This window comes from Peromyscus californicus, unplaced genomic scaffold (assembly GCF_007827085.1).
Source record: "Peromyscus californicus insignis strain IS unplaced genomic scaffold, ASM782708v3 Scaffold_4__1_contigs__length_199733344, whole genome shotgun sequence".
Lineage (NCBI taxonomy): Eukaryota > Metazoa > Chordata > Mammalia > Rodentia > Cricetidae > Peromyscus > Peromyscus californicus.
In genome coordinates, this window is record NW_026294562.1 from 23,603,204 (window position 1) to 23,620,874 (window position 17,671).

At 40.2% G+C, this 17,671-nt stretch overlaps 1 protein-coding gene across 1 annotated transcript in view; it reads right to left on the bottom strand.

The window, feature by feature from the left end:
* Plce1 (phospholipase C epsilon 1) overlaps positions 1-17,671 on the bottom strand; it is a 300,119-nt gene that overhangs the window by 73,848 nt on the left and 208,600 nt on the right. The window contains 2 exon segments of the mRNA XM_052713591.1: positions 4,194-4,869; positions 17,094-17,299. Coding sequence (XP_052569551.1) covers positions 4,194-4,869; positions 17,094-17,299 — 882 coding nt within the window.

Sequence of the window (17,671 nt, forward strand, 5' to 3'; positions counted from 1 at the left end):
TCTATCTATCTATCTATCTAGTAATATTTTAATTGTTCTGAAATGTGATTTTATTTGTATGTTAATAAAGTTTGCCTGGAGATCAGAGGTCATGGCGAGCCAGCCAAGAGCCGACATGTCTCATAGTCATAAAAAAAAAAGAAAAAATTTCTAAGTATTGAAACATTTTAAATGCCATATTCTGTAGATCTCTGAAAGGTTTGAAGATGATCTGTCTATCTAAAATATATCTACTTGACCTTGAAAACATGCCTAATATGACTACAAGTTTGATTGTAATGTCTAACTACTAACTTTCATTTCTTTATATCCTAATAGTTGGTAAAAATAACATTCAAGGAGCAGCAAATTGTATTACATTGTTAAATGAACTGTATAAGCACAATATCTTGAACAAGATTAGAAATATATGTACAGCATTTTCTGACAATTTTAATCTAAATATATATAATTTGTATACAATATGTAAAAATCCAATCCAATGTAAAGTATGTAAAACTAGTAATTGTCTTTTAAAAGTAGATCCAATAATCTACCATTTTTATCTATATCATCTATCTATCTATCTATCTATCTATCTATCTATGTATCTATCTATCCCTACCTATTTTTATGTGTGTGTACTATAACTTTTTAAGGGCAGCTCTCCTTTACACTTCCAAGGAAATATTTGTAAATATATTTTAAAATGATTTGTGTGTGTGTGTGTGTGCCATTGACCCACAGGCCAGAAGAGGGTGTCAGATCCTCTGGAGCTGGAGTTGCAGGCATTTGTGAGCCTCCTAATGTGAATTCTAAGATACTCGGGGCCTCTGCAAGAGCACTGAGTGCTCTAACCATTGAGCAATCGTTCCTGCCCCCACAAATAGATTTTGATTCATTGCAAATACTATGCAGATAATAAAGATTTTTGTGTACCTTTGTTTCTTTACCCTAATGGTTAATGGTTATCTGCTTTTATGACTTAATCTACGAACTCCACCTTGTGCAACCTGTTATGGTCCCAGGGTGCAGAATACTAAATACTTGATGCGGAAATCTTTAGGTGACCACCTGTAATGTGACTTGCAGCTGTGACCTTTATGTCTATTTCTTCCTTATTTAACTTCTACTTTATCAGTTTCCAGTAGCTATTGATGGATCTGTCAATCAAAATGGAATATGCTCTCTTAACCAGTGATTGATACATGAGCCAAATAAATCAATCAGAATCTTCCTCCCTGAAGTTTTAAAAACAGAGTCCTACTGTTGTGCAGACCAACCTCCAACCCATAATCCTTTCACCTCAGACTCCCAAATAGCTGAGACTACAGGCACATGCCACAGTACCCAGGAATAGAATTACTAGGTGTGAGAAAATGAACATGGATGACGATCATTCCACCTGACACAGGCCTCCTGAAGACAGTACAAGCTAATGAGCTATTCTGGATACTCCAAACTGAACAGATATCACCTAAGACAAATCAACAAATAGACTCAAGCTACCTTATTGAAGAAAATACTCTAAAGCTGAAAGAAGTTTTGTAGAACTTTTACTCGCTGGTCTTCTTTTAATTCATGGACTTTTACATTTTTAACAGATGTGCTACAAGTTACACAAGAAAGAATCATCAGCATGATTAATCTCTGCTGTTTCAGTTTTGCTAATTTCAGAATATCCCAACATGGTGCAAAATTTATTCTTAAGACTAGCAGGCCAGGACCTCATACATAAAGAACTATAGGCAACTGAGGAAAGTTGGGAGTGGGAGGGGTGGTCTTCCTCAGGTAAGACCATTGGTTGTCCAGGGTCAAATGGTCAGACCTGAAAATACACATACAGGTAGCATCATATGGACTGAACAGGTTATATTTAAGAATATATATCTATATAACATACATATATGCATACAGTAACAATTATTAAAAAATAAAAGAGTTCATGATATTGAAGGAGAGTTGGAAAGGTACATGAGAGAATTTGGAGGGAGGAAAGAGAAGGGAGAAATGTTGTCATATAAATTATAATCTCAATAAAAGAAGTTAAAAAAAGAAAAGAAAACTAGGCCAGGAGAAGATGATACTTTTGTTTACTCTCTCAAGGAGGCTTTCTGGAAACTAAAATATGGCGTGGATCTTCCTTTCATTTTACACAAAACAAAAAACATGTTTGGGACAGTAAAGGAGATAGTTTCTTTTCTCTTTTTAAAACTGTAAATGAAGGATGCTTACGAATGAACAAACAATTCACATAGAAGTTGATGGCTAGGAAACTGATTCATTAAAAAAAAAATCTGCGTGGGTTGGAGAGATGGCTCAGTGTTTAGGAGTACTGACTGCTCTTCTATAGGACAAGAGATTGGTTCCTGGCACACACATGGCAACTCACAACTGCCTGTAACTCCAGGTCCTTGACTGGCACCTACATGCACACACACTGCCACCACAGAGACACACTAAGAATCGTAATTAGTTAAAAAGTAAAATAAAACAAGTCCCAGGTGGTGGTGCTGCACGCCTTTAATCCCAGCACTTGGGAGGCAGACAGGCACATCTCTGAGTTTGAGGCCAGCCTGGTCTACATAGTGAGCTCTAGGACAGCCAGGGCTATGCGGAGAAACCCTGTCTTGGGAAAAGAAAAAGAAAAGGAGTCTTTAAAAAAATTCATGTCTTTAAACATGTTGACATCTCCTTTCTATGAAGACCATGAAACAAATCCACACCATTTGGTTAAATATTTTTTCCTCTGCCTATAGTAAGGAATTTGTGTTCATTGTTTACAACCAAAGATGCCTACCTGATAATTTCTACATTTAAGCTTTTCCACTTCTCAGTACTCCATTTTAATAGTTAGGAGTGTGAACCCAGCTTTGCCCCTGACAATTTAAGGGTTTCATATCTTTTCTACCTTCCACATCAACATCTTTGCATGGTTTCCTGGTTTTCGTTATATTTTTCACTTTGAAGATGGAAAGATTTTTTTTTATTTTCTATGTACACTTTTTCCAAACTTGGGATAAAGTAATGTTCTTATAGGACTGTTAACAGAATTTTGGATCCCACAGATGTTAAAAAAACTTAACTTATAAATTAAAAAAGACTTTGGTACTAGTGCACGGCAGAGCATTGTGTTAATATGTGTAAGTCACTTACTCAGTATTCTAATGTTACATATCACAGAGCCAGGTCTAATTAGCCCATCTAAAATGGAAATAAAAAATACTTGCTTCCTGTGTGTTCCACAGGGAGCTTTGAGCTTGAAGAGCTAGTTGGAAAAAAAACAAAAACAAAAACAAAAAATAACTCCTGGGCACGTCTATGAGGGACTTTCAGGACTGGGTTAATTGAGGAGAAAGACCCATTCTAGATGTGGGCAGCACTGTTCCATGGGCTGGGTCCTGGACTGCAGAAAAAGGAGAATGTGAGCTGAGAGCACCAGCATCCCTCTCTCTCTGACTGCAGATGTAATGTGACTGGCCTCCTGAAGCTCCCATTGCCGCGATGGCCTGTACCCTCAAATTGTGAGATAAAACAAATCCTTTCATTCTTAAGTCGCTGTTGACAGGTACTTTGTCATGGCAACAAGAAAAATCACTAACGCAGGGACTGCATGAGAAGCCTAGTTGAACAAAGTCCTCAAAAATTTCTTCAACCTCCTGGTGTCCCATGACCTTCCTCCTTTCCTAGCATGGGGCATAGACTTCACACTAATCAATTAAAAATCCCTCGGGTTATACTCTTGGAAGGAGCTAGGAAAGCCAGAGTGATAAGTTAGTAATAAAGCCTTCTCTTTAGCCTTCCTCGTCCTCCCCAATGTTGGGATGGTAGGTATGGCCACCATGTGTGACTTTCGGTGCTTTCAGCGGAAACCTTTAGTTGGTGAAATGCCTGGATCAACTGGTTTCTTTCCAGATGTGCGAACTGCAAAGACCACCATCATTGTTATCATACAAAATAATAAGACAAGCATAGTAATGTACACCTTGTCTTTACACTCTATGAGCTCAGAAAAGTCTCTTAGATACACTATGCTCAAGTACAGCTCATTTCCACTTTTTAGACCAGGAAACTGTGGCCAACGGAGGCTGAAGAAAGCTGCCCAAGTTTTAACAGGAGTAAGTAACAAGGCTGGGAACCTAGAAGTTTAAATGGCAAGCGTGTGCTTCTGAGGGTTGTACTACTCGAGGGAGAGGGCTGGACACATCCCTTACCTGATAGAGGCTGACATACTGTTTCCGAAGCCACTGCTGTCTTTGGTCAGGGAACTTCCTTATCTTTCTCACAGCTGTCGTGAGTTCCAGCAATCCACTGAAAAGCATTTTAGCTGTGTGCTTTGGTGCCACAAAGTGCAAGAGTCTATTGTCGGTGGTCTGAAGTCCATAGAGCAGTGTCACCCCAGTCTCTGAGAGAAGCAGGCTACTCAGTTTGTTCTGAACACACACAGTGTGTATATCAATGCCTGGGTGTCCCATGTACACAGCCTTCACTGAAAACAGATCCAGGATTCCCTCAGCCAGGCCACTCAGCCCAGCACTGCCCAGTGATGGGAACTTCCCAGGCTCAGACGTATTACTCAGTATACCAAGCTTGGGTCTGGCACCAGCAGGGGAGGTGGTGGGAGGCTTCATCCAGGTCAAGGTGCTATTGTCAGGTTGTAACTGGAGAAAGCATCGGGCAGAGAGATGTGTGTCCTGGTCATAGTGGATGACTGTGGCCCCCTGCAATAGGAACTGGTGCACATCAGCTTGGATGGACAGCACGTACCATGGGATGAGCTCTGTCCCATGGTCAAAGGCTTTCTGTGATTCCTCTGATCCATGAGGGTCACATTCTTTGGACTTCTCAAAGATGTCATTTTCTGAATCCAGCAAATCTCCAATTATAAACCTGATGGAAACATATAGAAATTTGCTTTGTCTTATAATCAGAAGGGTACCAACACAAAGCCTTCTCTTCACGCAAAATAGACAGGTTTTTTCATCATGTTGTGAATTCAAATAAGCATAGGAAATATAAAATGCTAAACACTATAGGGTAATTTATTTATAACCATATTCTATAATCTTATATTTATCAAGGTGTCTGACAATAGGCATGCTTTTAATGATCTTGACAGTTTTGAGAAGTACAACTAGGTATTTTGTAGAAAGTGCTTTAATTAGGATTTGTCCAGTATTTTGCTCAAAATTAGACTAAGACTATGGGGTTGGGTGAGGAATGGTACAGAGATAAACTATTATTATCAAACTTTATAAATTGCACATACTCCCAACATGGCAACCCACTAATTCTGATCTTAAACATGACTGAGGCAGTGTTTCTCATGTCCCACTCTATTATTATTATTATTGTTGTTGTTGTTATTAATTAAAGTTCCTTCCCATATATACTAATTGGAAGCAAGTCACTATGTCCAGATTACATTGAAGGAGAAGGGTGTTATATTATACCTCTTAGGGAATGGAGAGGCTATATAAATTACATTTTTGGAATTCTTTGCAGAGGAGATTTACCTCTTCTCCCCATTTGTTTGCCTCCCTATCACGTTTACACACCAGCTCCTTACTGTAGGGACTTACAGATACTTAGTGCTTTGAGTGGGTTATTACTTAACACTATTTTGTTGCTCTGGCCACTCAGAGCTCCATAGGCATATGCTTCTTTCATAGACTCCAATCTGTTTGCTTGGATGATTTGTTGTTTTGCTTTTGGTCACGTCCTACTTGGTAACACTATAAGACACCCCAAGTTCACCTTCCCTGCTTCAATCCTCGAATCAGCCATTTACCCAAAGGACCTTGCTTCTTTTCACTGAAGAATGGTATTAGAAACCAGTTTTTGAGTGCTTGGTGCAAATACATAAAATTTCATGCACTTTTCTTGATGTCACATCTTATAATAAAAAATTAAAAAGAAAGAAAGTCTTGCATGGGTAATTTAGCACCTCTCTGCAAATGCTCTCAGTGACAATGGGAAGGAAGCAAACACTTGTGTTCATCTCCAGACTGCCTCATGCTTCACACCCTCTGCAGTCACGCCGGGAAGAATGCGTAGATCTGTATTCTGTGTGATCTGGTCAAAACATTCAAACTCCAAGTCTCCGTCCACTTATCTCCTTACTGAATGTCAGGAGGAAAATGGTCACTTCGCAAAGTAGGGGTGGGCATCAAACAGAACACAGATTACAAGTGCACCCAGCCCCGGGTCTGGCTCAGTGAAGGCGCTGTTATGATTAAAAGCAGGGAGACCAGGCGTCGCTCATTTGAACTCTTCTCCACTACCTCTGCTCCCGGCTGATCAGCCAGCTGTTTCTGTAGAGTGACTTTCTTCAGAGATCACATCTTTTCTCTGAGGCCACTATCATATTTCTTCTGTGATACTTGGTATTGCAACATTAAGGAGACTGAGGCAGGAGGATTGCCATGATTTTAGGCCAGTCTGGGCTACACAGTAACTTCCAGGACAGTCTAAATACAATGTAAGATCCATTAAAAAAAAATCAATCAACCAACCAACCAAAGTTGAAAGAGATTCAGGTTGTGAGCATTGGTACTGATTAAAACATAACCTGTTAGTTTAAATGTAGAATTTCTGATTTTAATTTAATAAAGTTTTTTCCAGTGAAAAACTACAGGTATTAAAAAAAAGCCTATAGATAGAAAAAAATGATACGGCTTTTCTGGAGGCTGTTTCTGCTTCTCTGTGATGATGTAAGCTACGTGTGTGTGGTGGAGGGAGGGACTGTCTTTCATGGCGTCACTTTGTATTTTAGAATACAAAAGAAACTAATGCCAGATGGTACTAATTCCATTAAAAAACATTTATCCAGGGGATAATTTCCAAAATAAAATTGACAATTATTTGTAATGCAATAAATTCATTTCAAGCAGGAAGCTAGTAGTATCTTTTGTCTCTTAGACAAGAGTGGATTTTGTGTAGCTCTGATCCCGATTCTCCTGGAAGACAATTTTCTGTGGGTTTATGAGAAGGGAGAAGATGGAAAATTAAAATTTATTTAGAAATCAAGCAATGTTAACCAAGATCAAAGACGTGGTCAACCAGCAAGAAAATATCCCACTCTTAGGCATGGAAACCGGAGGAAGGTCTTTACCCTGCTTTTAAAGAGCTTCTATGGTATCCCACAGGAGAAGCCACTTCTCTAGGGATATCTGCTAAAAAAACAATCTTCTATTGGGGGGCAAAAGGCTGTTTGTCAACCTGCTGATGTATTTTCTTTGTAAGTGTTCATTACTTTCTACAAATGTACAATGACTGCTTGAATATGAATCACCAACAGAGAAAGCCTAAATTTTGTTTTAAAATAGGAGAAAATCACTGTCCCCATCTGATTTGTTACAGCTGTTTGCCATAATAAAAATCTACTGCTTTTAAGGTTTTTGTTTTTGTTTTTATTTGTGCTTTTAACCAACCTATCGTTTTTCTTCTCGGCTATAGTCAGTTAAAAGCATGTATTTACAAAAGAGATCTGTGCTGGCTCATTTTATGTCAACTTTACACAAGCTACAGTCATTTGGGAAGAGGAACCTCAACTGAGAAAAGGACCCCAACAGATTGGCCTGAGGGCAACCTGCGATGCATTTTTTTGATTGATGACTGATGTGGGAGGGTCCAGCCCACAGTGGGCGGTGCCATCCCTAGGAAGATGATTCTCAGTGCTGTTAGAAAGCAGAGTGAGCAGTCTGTGAAAAGCAAGTGAGTAAGCAAGTTTCCTCCATTGCATCTGCATTAGTTCCTGCTTTGAATTCCCTAGACAACAGACTACAAGCTCTAAGCTGAAATGAACCCTTTCCTCCCCAAGTTGCTTTTGGTCATGGTGTTTTTATCACAGCAATATCCTAACTAAGATGAGAACTGTTCCAAGAACTAGGTATGAAGTCCACAGAACTAGGTATGAAGAAAAGCCAAGGGTTAGCTCCTTTGCACTTAAATGTCTTTAATAATGCAGAAGTTCCTGCTCAGCCTCATGCCCCTGCCTGCTATTTATCACTTAGGCAACTGACTCCAGCTTTCTAGGTACCACTTCTTCATCTTTACAGAGGATGTATAAGCACATCATAGATGTCAATGGCATTTTCATTGTTTCTCCATTCTATTCATTTTCTGCTGAGCCCCTGGATGTGTGTGTGTGTGTGTGTGTGTGTGTGTGTGTGTGTGTGTGTGTGTGCTCGCAGAGGCCAGAGGTTGGTATTGAGTGTCTTCTTCAATTGCTCTCCACTTTAGTCTTTGAGACACAGTCTCTCACTGCTCCCAGAGTTCAACAATTCTACTAGAGTGGATGGTCAGAAAGTCCCAGGAATCCTCCTGCTTCCAACTTTGCAGTGCTGGGATTACAGGCACACAATGTTGTTGTTTTACTATGGGTACTGGGGAATCTGAACTCGGATCTTCATGCTAGCAACTGAGTCATCTCCCAGTCCCAGGCCATGAGCTTTTTATGATCCCTTTTCTGGGGTTTCTGTAAGTATTCCCATTGGGTATTCTGGCAGGAGCAGCTGAGGGCTTTGAAAGCAATTCTAACACCCCGCACACTGGGCAGACTGAAGGACCATGAGATAGACTGCTTGGATCCTTGCTTCCTTCTTTCCTTCCTTCCTTCCCTCCCTTCCTCCCTCCCTCCCTCCCTCCCTCCCTCCTTCTCTTCCTCCCTTCCCACTCCCTTCTTCCTCTCTCTCCCCCTTTCTTATCTTTTTCACCGAGTTGGGCATTGCCACACAAACAAGGGCTGAAGGTTATTGGTTTTAAACTCAATAAAGTCCATTTCCTTTGTCCTTTAGGATCTGCAAAACATTGTGCCTAAGACACCCTGAGCCAGGCATTTCCACAAGGTGCTCTGGACTGAGGTAAATAAGGAAACAGTGCTTACTGGGCTGGCTTCAGTGAACCTATTAAACCCCGCCTCTCTGCTGTATCCAGGGCTTCCTTTTAAAGTAGCAATCACTTCAGGGCCAGGAAACCACTTCCACTACTTAGGCACAAAGGTCTCAAAGTGAGGATTTCAATATGTCTTCCCAAGCTTTGTGAAATAAATATTTGCATCTTTGTGGTTTTCTTCCCCCATCCTCAGGATGCTTATAACCGGATCTGGAAAACGGACAGTGGAAGAGAATGTTCTTAGGCTATAGATGATTAAATGATGAGGAAGAAGACAAAGGAATAAACAGAAAATTGGAAATAAAAACTTCACAAGAAGTAACTTCCGTGTCAGATGACAGACTAGAAGCTACCGCCCTGTGACCCTGGGAAGAGGTGTCAGGATAAGAAAAAGGAGACCATTACTAAGAAAGGGAGGAAGAGCTTTGGAAACCCATATATGGGGTGACAGGACAGCTGAATGGTGCAGAGAAACAGAAAGGTGACCCCCCAAAAGAAGAGTGACATGAGGAATACAGCACCAATGGCAGGGTGCCCCAGCTCAGGGAAGCAGAATCAGAACTGTCACCTGAAAGGCATATGGTCAGGTGGCTCTGGAGAGAAGAGACTGGCAGTCTCACCCACAGACAAACCCATAGTTCTCAGGAACCTCAAATCCATTTGTAGGTCTTGCTGAGAGAGTGACTTCTTTGGTAGGAAGAGCCAGCAGTTGAAGAAAGGTCCTCCCATCCCAAGGGAGTCTGTCATTTAAAACTTAGCTACCAGGCAGCTAAAGACAAGGGAAGAGTCACAAGTTCAGGAGCCAGATTCAACTAGCTCTAGCCCCAAGCGTGAGAGACAACCCTGAGAGGCAGTGGTAAAGAATGGGAGGGCTGAACACTGACAGGCAGCAGAAGGCCAGGAAGTGGAGTGTATGGGAAAAGGTAGTAGTCCCAACCTCAGTGGCTGGGAGCAGAATTCATCACCTGAGGACCATTCTGAACTTTAATATCCTTGAGCCCAACGTCATCAAGTACACCAACCTCTGGGGCTATCCAGCTGTCATGAAGTTGCAGCAGACTCCTTGACATCTAAAGCTGCATCCCTCCAGCAGGGTAATTAATGCTGGGTGGATTTTGAAAGCACAAAGACAGATCCACCTGTATAAATCTCAGTGGAATGACTATTTCTTCTATTCCCAGTGAACTTGGGAGGAACCTCTGAGCTAGAACATTAGCCTGCCCATGGGGTGTGAAATGGGGACTCTTGGGAAGATGGAAGAGAATCTGCCTAGTCCATAGACTGCAAAGCTAAGTGTGGCCAGTAGAGGTCCCTGGTGTGCAAAGAAGGGAAGCTACTAGAGTGAAGACAAGCAGCTCTGACAGGTGCCACATGCTTGCCCCGCAAAGGCTCAGTGCCTGCACACACTACAGGAAAGTAAAAAAATCAGGGGGCTGACCCATCCTCTCCCTGTTGCACATACCCAACACTCTCCCATTTTCAAGGTTCCGGAAAAAAGTCATTCTCACCCTTCACCATTTGCCGCCCCCCACACCCCTGTCTTTTGTCCCTTGTGTTTTCCTTTATTTATTTATTTTTAAAACAATGCTTTCATTAATCCTTTGAGACTTGCACACAAGGCACTCTGATCATATTCATTCCCCTCTCCCAAGTCCTTTCAGATTCTCCTCCATATCCCTACCTACCCAAATTTTTGCCACCCCCTAAACCAGTTTGTGTTAGCCAACTACTCCTACTGTGGCACCTGCCCTGGAGTGTGCTCAATATGCCTGGAGTCACTCCATTGAAGAAAACTGACTTTTTCCTTCCCAGAAGTAATTAAATGTCAGTATCTCCTCTGGGCTCTAGTGGAGAACCAAGTACTATTATTCTGCTATTGACTAATTGCTATACTCATAGATCAGTGCATCCATTATCCCTCATCAAAGAAGCTTCTTGCAGAACATAACAATAAATACAGAGACCCACAACTAGCTAATGGGCAGAGAATAAGAGATATCAGAGTACTCATCCCTAAATGAGATATCTATATTTCATCTCTCCCTTCATGGCTCAGGGACCTTTGCAGAAGAAGAAAAGATTCTAGGAGCCAGAGGTGCTGAGTGACTTCAAAGAAACAGTGTTTTCTGGATGCTACAGGCAGAGGCACATATGGACTCCCAGCAATTGTGATAGCATGCTTGAGACCAACTCAAGCACAAGCCAGACAAAATCCCAGCACAAGGAGAGGATGTGATTACCAAATCCCCCTTCAAATACTTCTACTACTATTTTATCATATTTTAAAAGGCTTTATATATTTATTTTTTATTCCCCTTTATACATGTACCCAATTTTGCTTATGCATGGGTTTTGCTGATCAATCCCTTTTCTAGTCTCTTATATTATTCCCTTGATCAATCTCTTTTCTAGTCTCCTATATTACTACCCTTCTTAGTTTTTCTTTCTACTATACTTTTAGTAGTGTTTGGACACATTGGCTAAAAACAAAAACAAACAAACAAACAAATAAAACACCCCAAAGCCTCTCAGATTTTAATTTCTCTTCTTTTTTTTCACTTATCTACTTACCTAATTTTGATTAGGGGTTTTCATACTGCCAGGAAGTCTTTCTTCAATTTACTTTTTCTAATTTCCTGTTCTTCCCTCTTTCCCTTCATTACACTTTTCTCTACTCCTACTCTTCCTTTCTTCGGTTTATTTAACCTTGTTTTTCCTCCATTTCCCCCCTCTCCCTGCCCTATTCCTTCATTCCATTTATTTATAACTTTGACTCTAAATAAAATTTAACTCAATAGTAAAACTTACATTCATTTTCACTTTTTCTGACTTACATGCAAGAATGCCATGTCAGTGGGCTTTACCTTTTTTAAGTGTATGTCTATACCTCGTATCATTTGGTGTTGTGATGATGGGATACCATTATTTGTTCTCTCCAACATGAGCCACACTAGAGGTGCAAGCCTTCAAAAGTGAGTTGCCCAATAAGAAGATGTCCACACAAAAGCAGATTTGACATTTAGGCCAATAGAAGTATGAGTTACAGTAGAATAACACATAGCCAACACTCCTCCAAAGGAGTATAACTCCTCAATTACTGAACTCAGAGATGATGAACTAGGTAAAATGCTGAATGAAAATTTCAAAATTTACTGGTTAAAAATGATCAATGCCCTTAAAGAGGAACAAACAAGCAGATAAGCAGATGTAGCAGCATACAAAAATAATGAACAATATTTAGTAGCTTTCCTTTATGTCAGTAACGAAATTAGGAAGAAAGAAATTAGGAAAAACATCTCATTTACAATAGACTTACAATCAAAAATACCTACAAGTGGGGCATGATGATTCAGGCCTTTAATCTCAGCACTCCAGAGGCAGAGGTGGAGGCGGAGGCGGAGGCATCTCTGTGAATTCAAGGCCAGCCTGATCTACACAGTGAGTTTCACAATGCCCAGGTCTACATAGTGAGATCCTGTTTCAAAACAAAGAACGCACCCAAACAAAACAACCCCTGCAAAAACACCTAAGAAATAAAACCTAACTAAGGAAAGGCCTCTACAATGAACACATTAAAGTCCCAAGGAAAATGCAGAAGGTATCAGAAGATGGGAAGACCTCCCGAGTTGGTAGATTAGCAGAGTTGATATTGTAAAAAGGGTTATATTACAGAAAGCAATCCGTGGGTTTAACTGTATTGTACGAATCATAGCAACATAAAGAGGGACCAGAAATAAATCTTCACAGCTAAAGCCACCCAATCTTTGACAAAGACATCAAAAACATACACTGAAACATACATTCTACAAATGGCACTGGGAAAAACATACCTAGTAAAGAACTCAATCCTTATCTCTCACCCAAGACAAAAATCAGTTCAAAATGGATCAAAGGCCTGAGTTTAAGAGCTGAAACTTTGAAATTGCTAGAGGAAAACATGGGTGAAATGCTTCAAGATACAGACATAGGTAAGAAATTCTTTAAAAAAGACTGGAACATCACAGGAAACAATCTCAAGAACTGACAAGTGTTGTTTCACAGTTTCCTCCCATATGAAACATTCCATCTCCTAGGGAAGCTCAGTAAGCAGGAAGGTAAACAACTTAAAATAGCTTCAGGAAGTTCCTGAAACTGACCAGATTCACTAGGCTCCTCTCTGCCAGAGTGAACACTAAAAGCTGAACATCCCCCTCAGACAAAAGGAAGCCCAGCTGCAAAGAAGACACAGAGGAGTCAGGTTCAAAGAAGACTCTGAGGTCATCTTCTTAGGAGAAGCAGAAAACAGTCAAGCTGCCTGGGAGAGGTTTAAACCAACTGAATCTCTTAGAAGGGACACTCTCCAGCCTCCTGAGATACATACAGGCTGTGCAGTGTGATCCAGGTTCCTAGCTTTTGTGAGCTGTCACTCGTGAGGATTGGCCTTAGTAATGTAGCTGTCTTTGTATGATTTCTGCTTCTATAAGTAACCTCAATAAAACTCACTGGTTCTCTAAGTTGGACTTGGGTAGATCCAAACTTTGGTCTTTCATGGGGATCCCTACCTGGTGAGAGTAGATGTGTATGTTGTATCTCCAGGAGAAGTTTTGTCATACAACAAATAAAATTGCATTAAATCAAAATGTTTTTTCACAGCAAAGGAAAAAATAAACACAGTGGAGAGACAGTTTGTGGAATAGGAAAAGTTTATCAACTATTCACCCCATCGGGATTAATAACCAGATTCTATAAAGGTCTAATGAAATGAATAGATAATTGTCAAAGGAAGGAATACAGTTGGCTAATACATGTTTGAAAATGTACTCAACATCCACCCTGGTGTGGGGCACATTTCCTGTTATCCCAGCACTTGGTACAAAAAAGCAGGGGGATCAGTCCAAATTCATATATATCTTCAGCTATATATGAATTTGAGGCCAGCCTGGGCTACATAGAATCCTATGTCTGTGGTGACATATTGTGTACCCTAATAAAGTTTGCCTGAGGATCAGAGGACAGAACTAGCCACTAGTTTAGATATAGAGGACAGACTGTGGTGGCCTTAATCCTATCACTCGGGAGGCAGAGATCCATGTGGATCTCTGTAAGTTCAAAGCTACACTGGAAACAGAGCCAAGCAGTGGTGGCACACGCCTTAATCCCAGTACTGGGAAGCATACACACCTTTAATGCCAGGAAGTGGTTTTCTGGGCAGAGAAAGGTACATAAGGTGTGAGGAACAGGAACTCACTCCCTTTAGGCTGAGGATTTTGTAGAGGTAAGAACTAGTGGCTACCTGCTCTGCTTCTCTGATCTTTCAGCTTTCTCCCTGATATCTGGCTCTGGGTTTTTTATTAAAAGACCATCTAAGATTAGAACAACATATGTCAGAAAAGAAAGGAAAGAAGGAAGAGAGGAAGGAGGGGAGAACAGGGGAGGTGAGGGAAAGGGGAGACAGAAAGGAAAGTGCCCAACATCATTATCCATCAGGGAAATGCAAATTAAAATTGCTTTGAGATGTCTCATTTGGGTCACATTGGCAATCATTAAGAAAAAAAATGACCACAAGGATGTGAGGAAAGATGCACCTTTATAAATTACTATTTAGAATACTTAGTGATATACCATTATGGAAATAGGTATGAGGGTTCCTAAAACTAAAAGTAAAACTATCATATGATCCAGCTATTACATTTCTGGCTTTTAAGTCAGCATAGCATAGAGATACTTCTACACACCCATGCTTATTGCTGCACTGGTTACAGGAGCCAAGGTATGGACTTAGCCTAGATGTCCACCAACGGATGAATGGATAAAGAAAATATAGTACATATACATGGTGAATGAAGTCATGACATTCATAGGAAAATGGATGGAACTGGAGGCCATGTTAAGAGAAATAAGCCAGACTGAGAAAGACAAATACCAGGTGTTTTCTCTCATATATATATATATAAAATCTGGATTTAGAAAAAAAACTATGACATGTAAGTAGAAATGAACTGTGACAGAAGATGCAGAGGTCTAAGGAGTTGAGGATAAAAGTGGGTAATGGACTCTATATGTTCTGAGAGCAGAAGAGGAGTTGTTTGGGGGAGAGGGAACCAGTAAGAAAGGAGACAGAGATTGGGGAGAGAACTGAGGGAGGCAAATTGAACATAATGTTATAAAAAGTATAATGGCATATATTTATGAAAATATAATGAAACCTATTTCTCTGTATGCTAACCAAATAATCATTTGGTTTCAGAAGTTACCCCACTGCAGACAAAGATCTACAGTTGCTCTGTCAAACAAAATACAAACACACAAAGGAATAAATACTCTGTGATCTAAAAAGTCCAATTTCTAAAGAAAAGCAATTATGGCAAAAAAAAAAAAGACAAATAAATAATTTCAAAGGATATTTTATACATTCTTGTAAAATTTTAATCATACCCGCTTCTTACTCCTTCTCCACCTCCTCCCAGCCCCCTGCCACGCCCCTCCCACTGACTGTCCTCTCCCCCACCCCCTACTGTGTCTAGTCACTGTGCATGTATATATGGCTACTTGTAGAGTTTAAGGAAGACATTTCATCCAGCTCTCAGTGTGAGGAAACAGTATGTTTCTTCTAAGTGTCTGATTTTTCTACAAGACTTGCAGTGAACTTGGAGTCCTCCTTTGTGTTGGCTACTAAGAATTTCAGAATAAAATTTAGTCACTGTAAAGATTATATGGTGTTTCTTTGTCATTTTATTTTTCCTATCCTTATTTTCATTTTCCCTAATAACCTTAATTATTCATTTTTACTCTTGTAAACATCCACAAATCTTTTGTGGAGGCAGATATACACATAGCCACCTATGTGATGGGATTGGTGGACAGAACTGGCATAGATCAAGGATTTCAGTGGCTGGGAGATACTTCCTGTAGAGCTGTCCTTCTTTGTAGATGGCCTTGTTTCCATGTAAAGATTGCTACTGATGTCAGCAACCTGCTATTGAGAACACGTTGAAGTGTTCTCTGATTTGAGACACAGTAAAACAACAGAAGATCTAATAGGTGATATATATGCAAGGTATTTGAACATTCCAGCCAAGATATCACAATAAAGGTGGCACTAGTTAATCTTTGAGCACTACTCCTTCAAAATGGAGTGAGCTAGGAAATGATGTGTGGAAGAAAGCCCAAAGGCCTTGGAGAAATCTGGAATTATGTTTACTCCCTTAAAGCAGCAGCAGAGACTCAGACAAATGACACTCCTTTCTATACTGGCAACAAATCCCAAGGATCTAGCCTAACTCCAAAGAAGCCATTTTCCTAAACAACTGCCATTCTTCTCAATATAAGAGCTCACCACAGTATGATCCACAGGTCAGGGACTAAGGCAACTACAATGAATAACTCACAAGACTGACGACACATAAAACCTTGAAGAGCAAAGCCAGTAGACTTAAAGGTTTGGGGTACCCTGAAAGTATTCCTCCCCTTGGACCACCTTAAGGAAAGCCGACAGGTGCCCAACTGAGTTCTCTTCTCTCATTTTGTTATGGGTGACCGTGTTTGGCTAGAGCTAGACAGTAGTGTGTGCTGATAAGCAGCAATTGAAACAACTAAACACTTAAAGTATCAGATCCCCAGTGTAGAGGGCCAATTAAAATACCTCCTGGTGTAGTGTTACTCAAAATGAGATGTTAGAACCCCAGTTTACAGGTAGGCTACTGAAAGTACTGATTTCTGAGTACCATCCAATACCTATTACACCAGGATATTTTATTTTAAAATATTTTAATATCCACCCTAGCATCCTATCCAGGATTTAACAGGAGCCACTATTACTAAGACTATAAAGTAAATACAAGATTGAGGTTCCAATTTTGAAATTCAATTACTGATGTTTTAGAAATGGGAGGATAGCCATATTTTTAAAGGGATAATATGCACCCCATTAATATATACAATTCAAAAATTTTACTATCAGTGAAAAAACAAAACTAATAAAACTTTTCTTTTAAAAAGGCTATGACTCATGGAAAAAGTAAAATGTACATAGTAATTTTAGAACAAAGGAGCAACACGGGAAAGGTAAATTCAAACTCTGAATTATAAAGTTTGGAGATGAAGCCTTGGTTAGGCATAAAAGTAACAATGTTTTATTAGTTTTTTTTTTTTATGTGAAACTCAGCTGAGTAGGAAAAAACCAGTCAATGGGAAAGACAAGAAAGGCACCCACCCACATACACATCGACACTGAGACTTACTGCCATCGGGTTTTATCCTTCAAGGAGTTTTTCCTGGAGCCGGTCCCTTCACTGGAGCTGTCCTCTTCCTCCATCTCCAAGCTCCGACTGCAGCTCCGGATGATCTGAAAGATGCTGTTGACTGTGGACTCTTTCTCTGAATTCTTCAAGCCATTCTGTCCCACTCGTTGTAAGAAGTTATCTTGTCCACTGTAATCGGCTACGAACTACAGGAGAAAAGTTCAAGAATGCACTGTTGCAACTTACTGTGTCTGAATAACCTACTTGGCTAGGAGACCTAAACTGTAATAGCGGTAAATAACAGCGTGTGTGTGTGTGTGTGTGTGTGTGTGTGTGTGTGTGTGTGTGTGTGTGTGTGTCTATTTTACTGAATGAAGACAAGAGGCTCCAAGAAAAGCTTTTATTTCCTATTTTTTCATCCCCACCACATGAAATCCTAAAACGTGCCCTTTTCTTGCTGTGACAATTTCAGCACCTCTAGGAATCTAAACTGCACTTTGAATTTATAACACTAAAAGCAATATTATCTCATGGCTCCCTAGGGACAAGGTTAGCCACTTTACAGAGAAGGGAAGTTA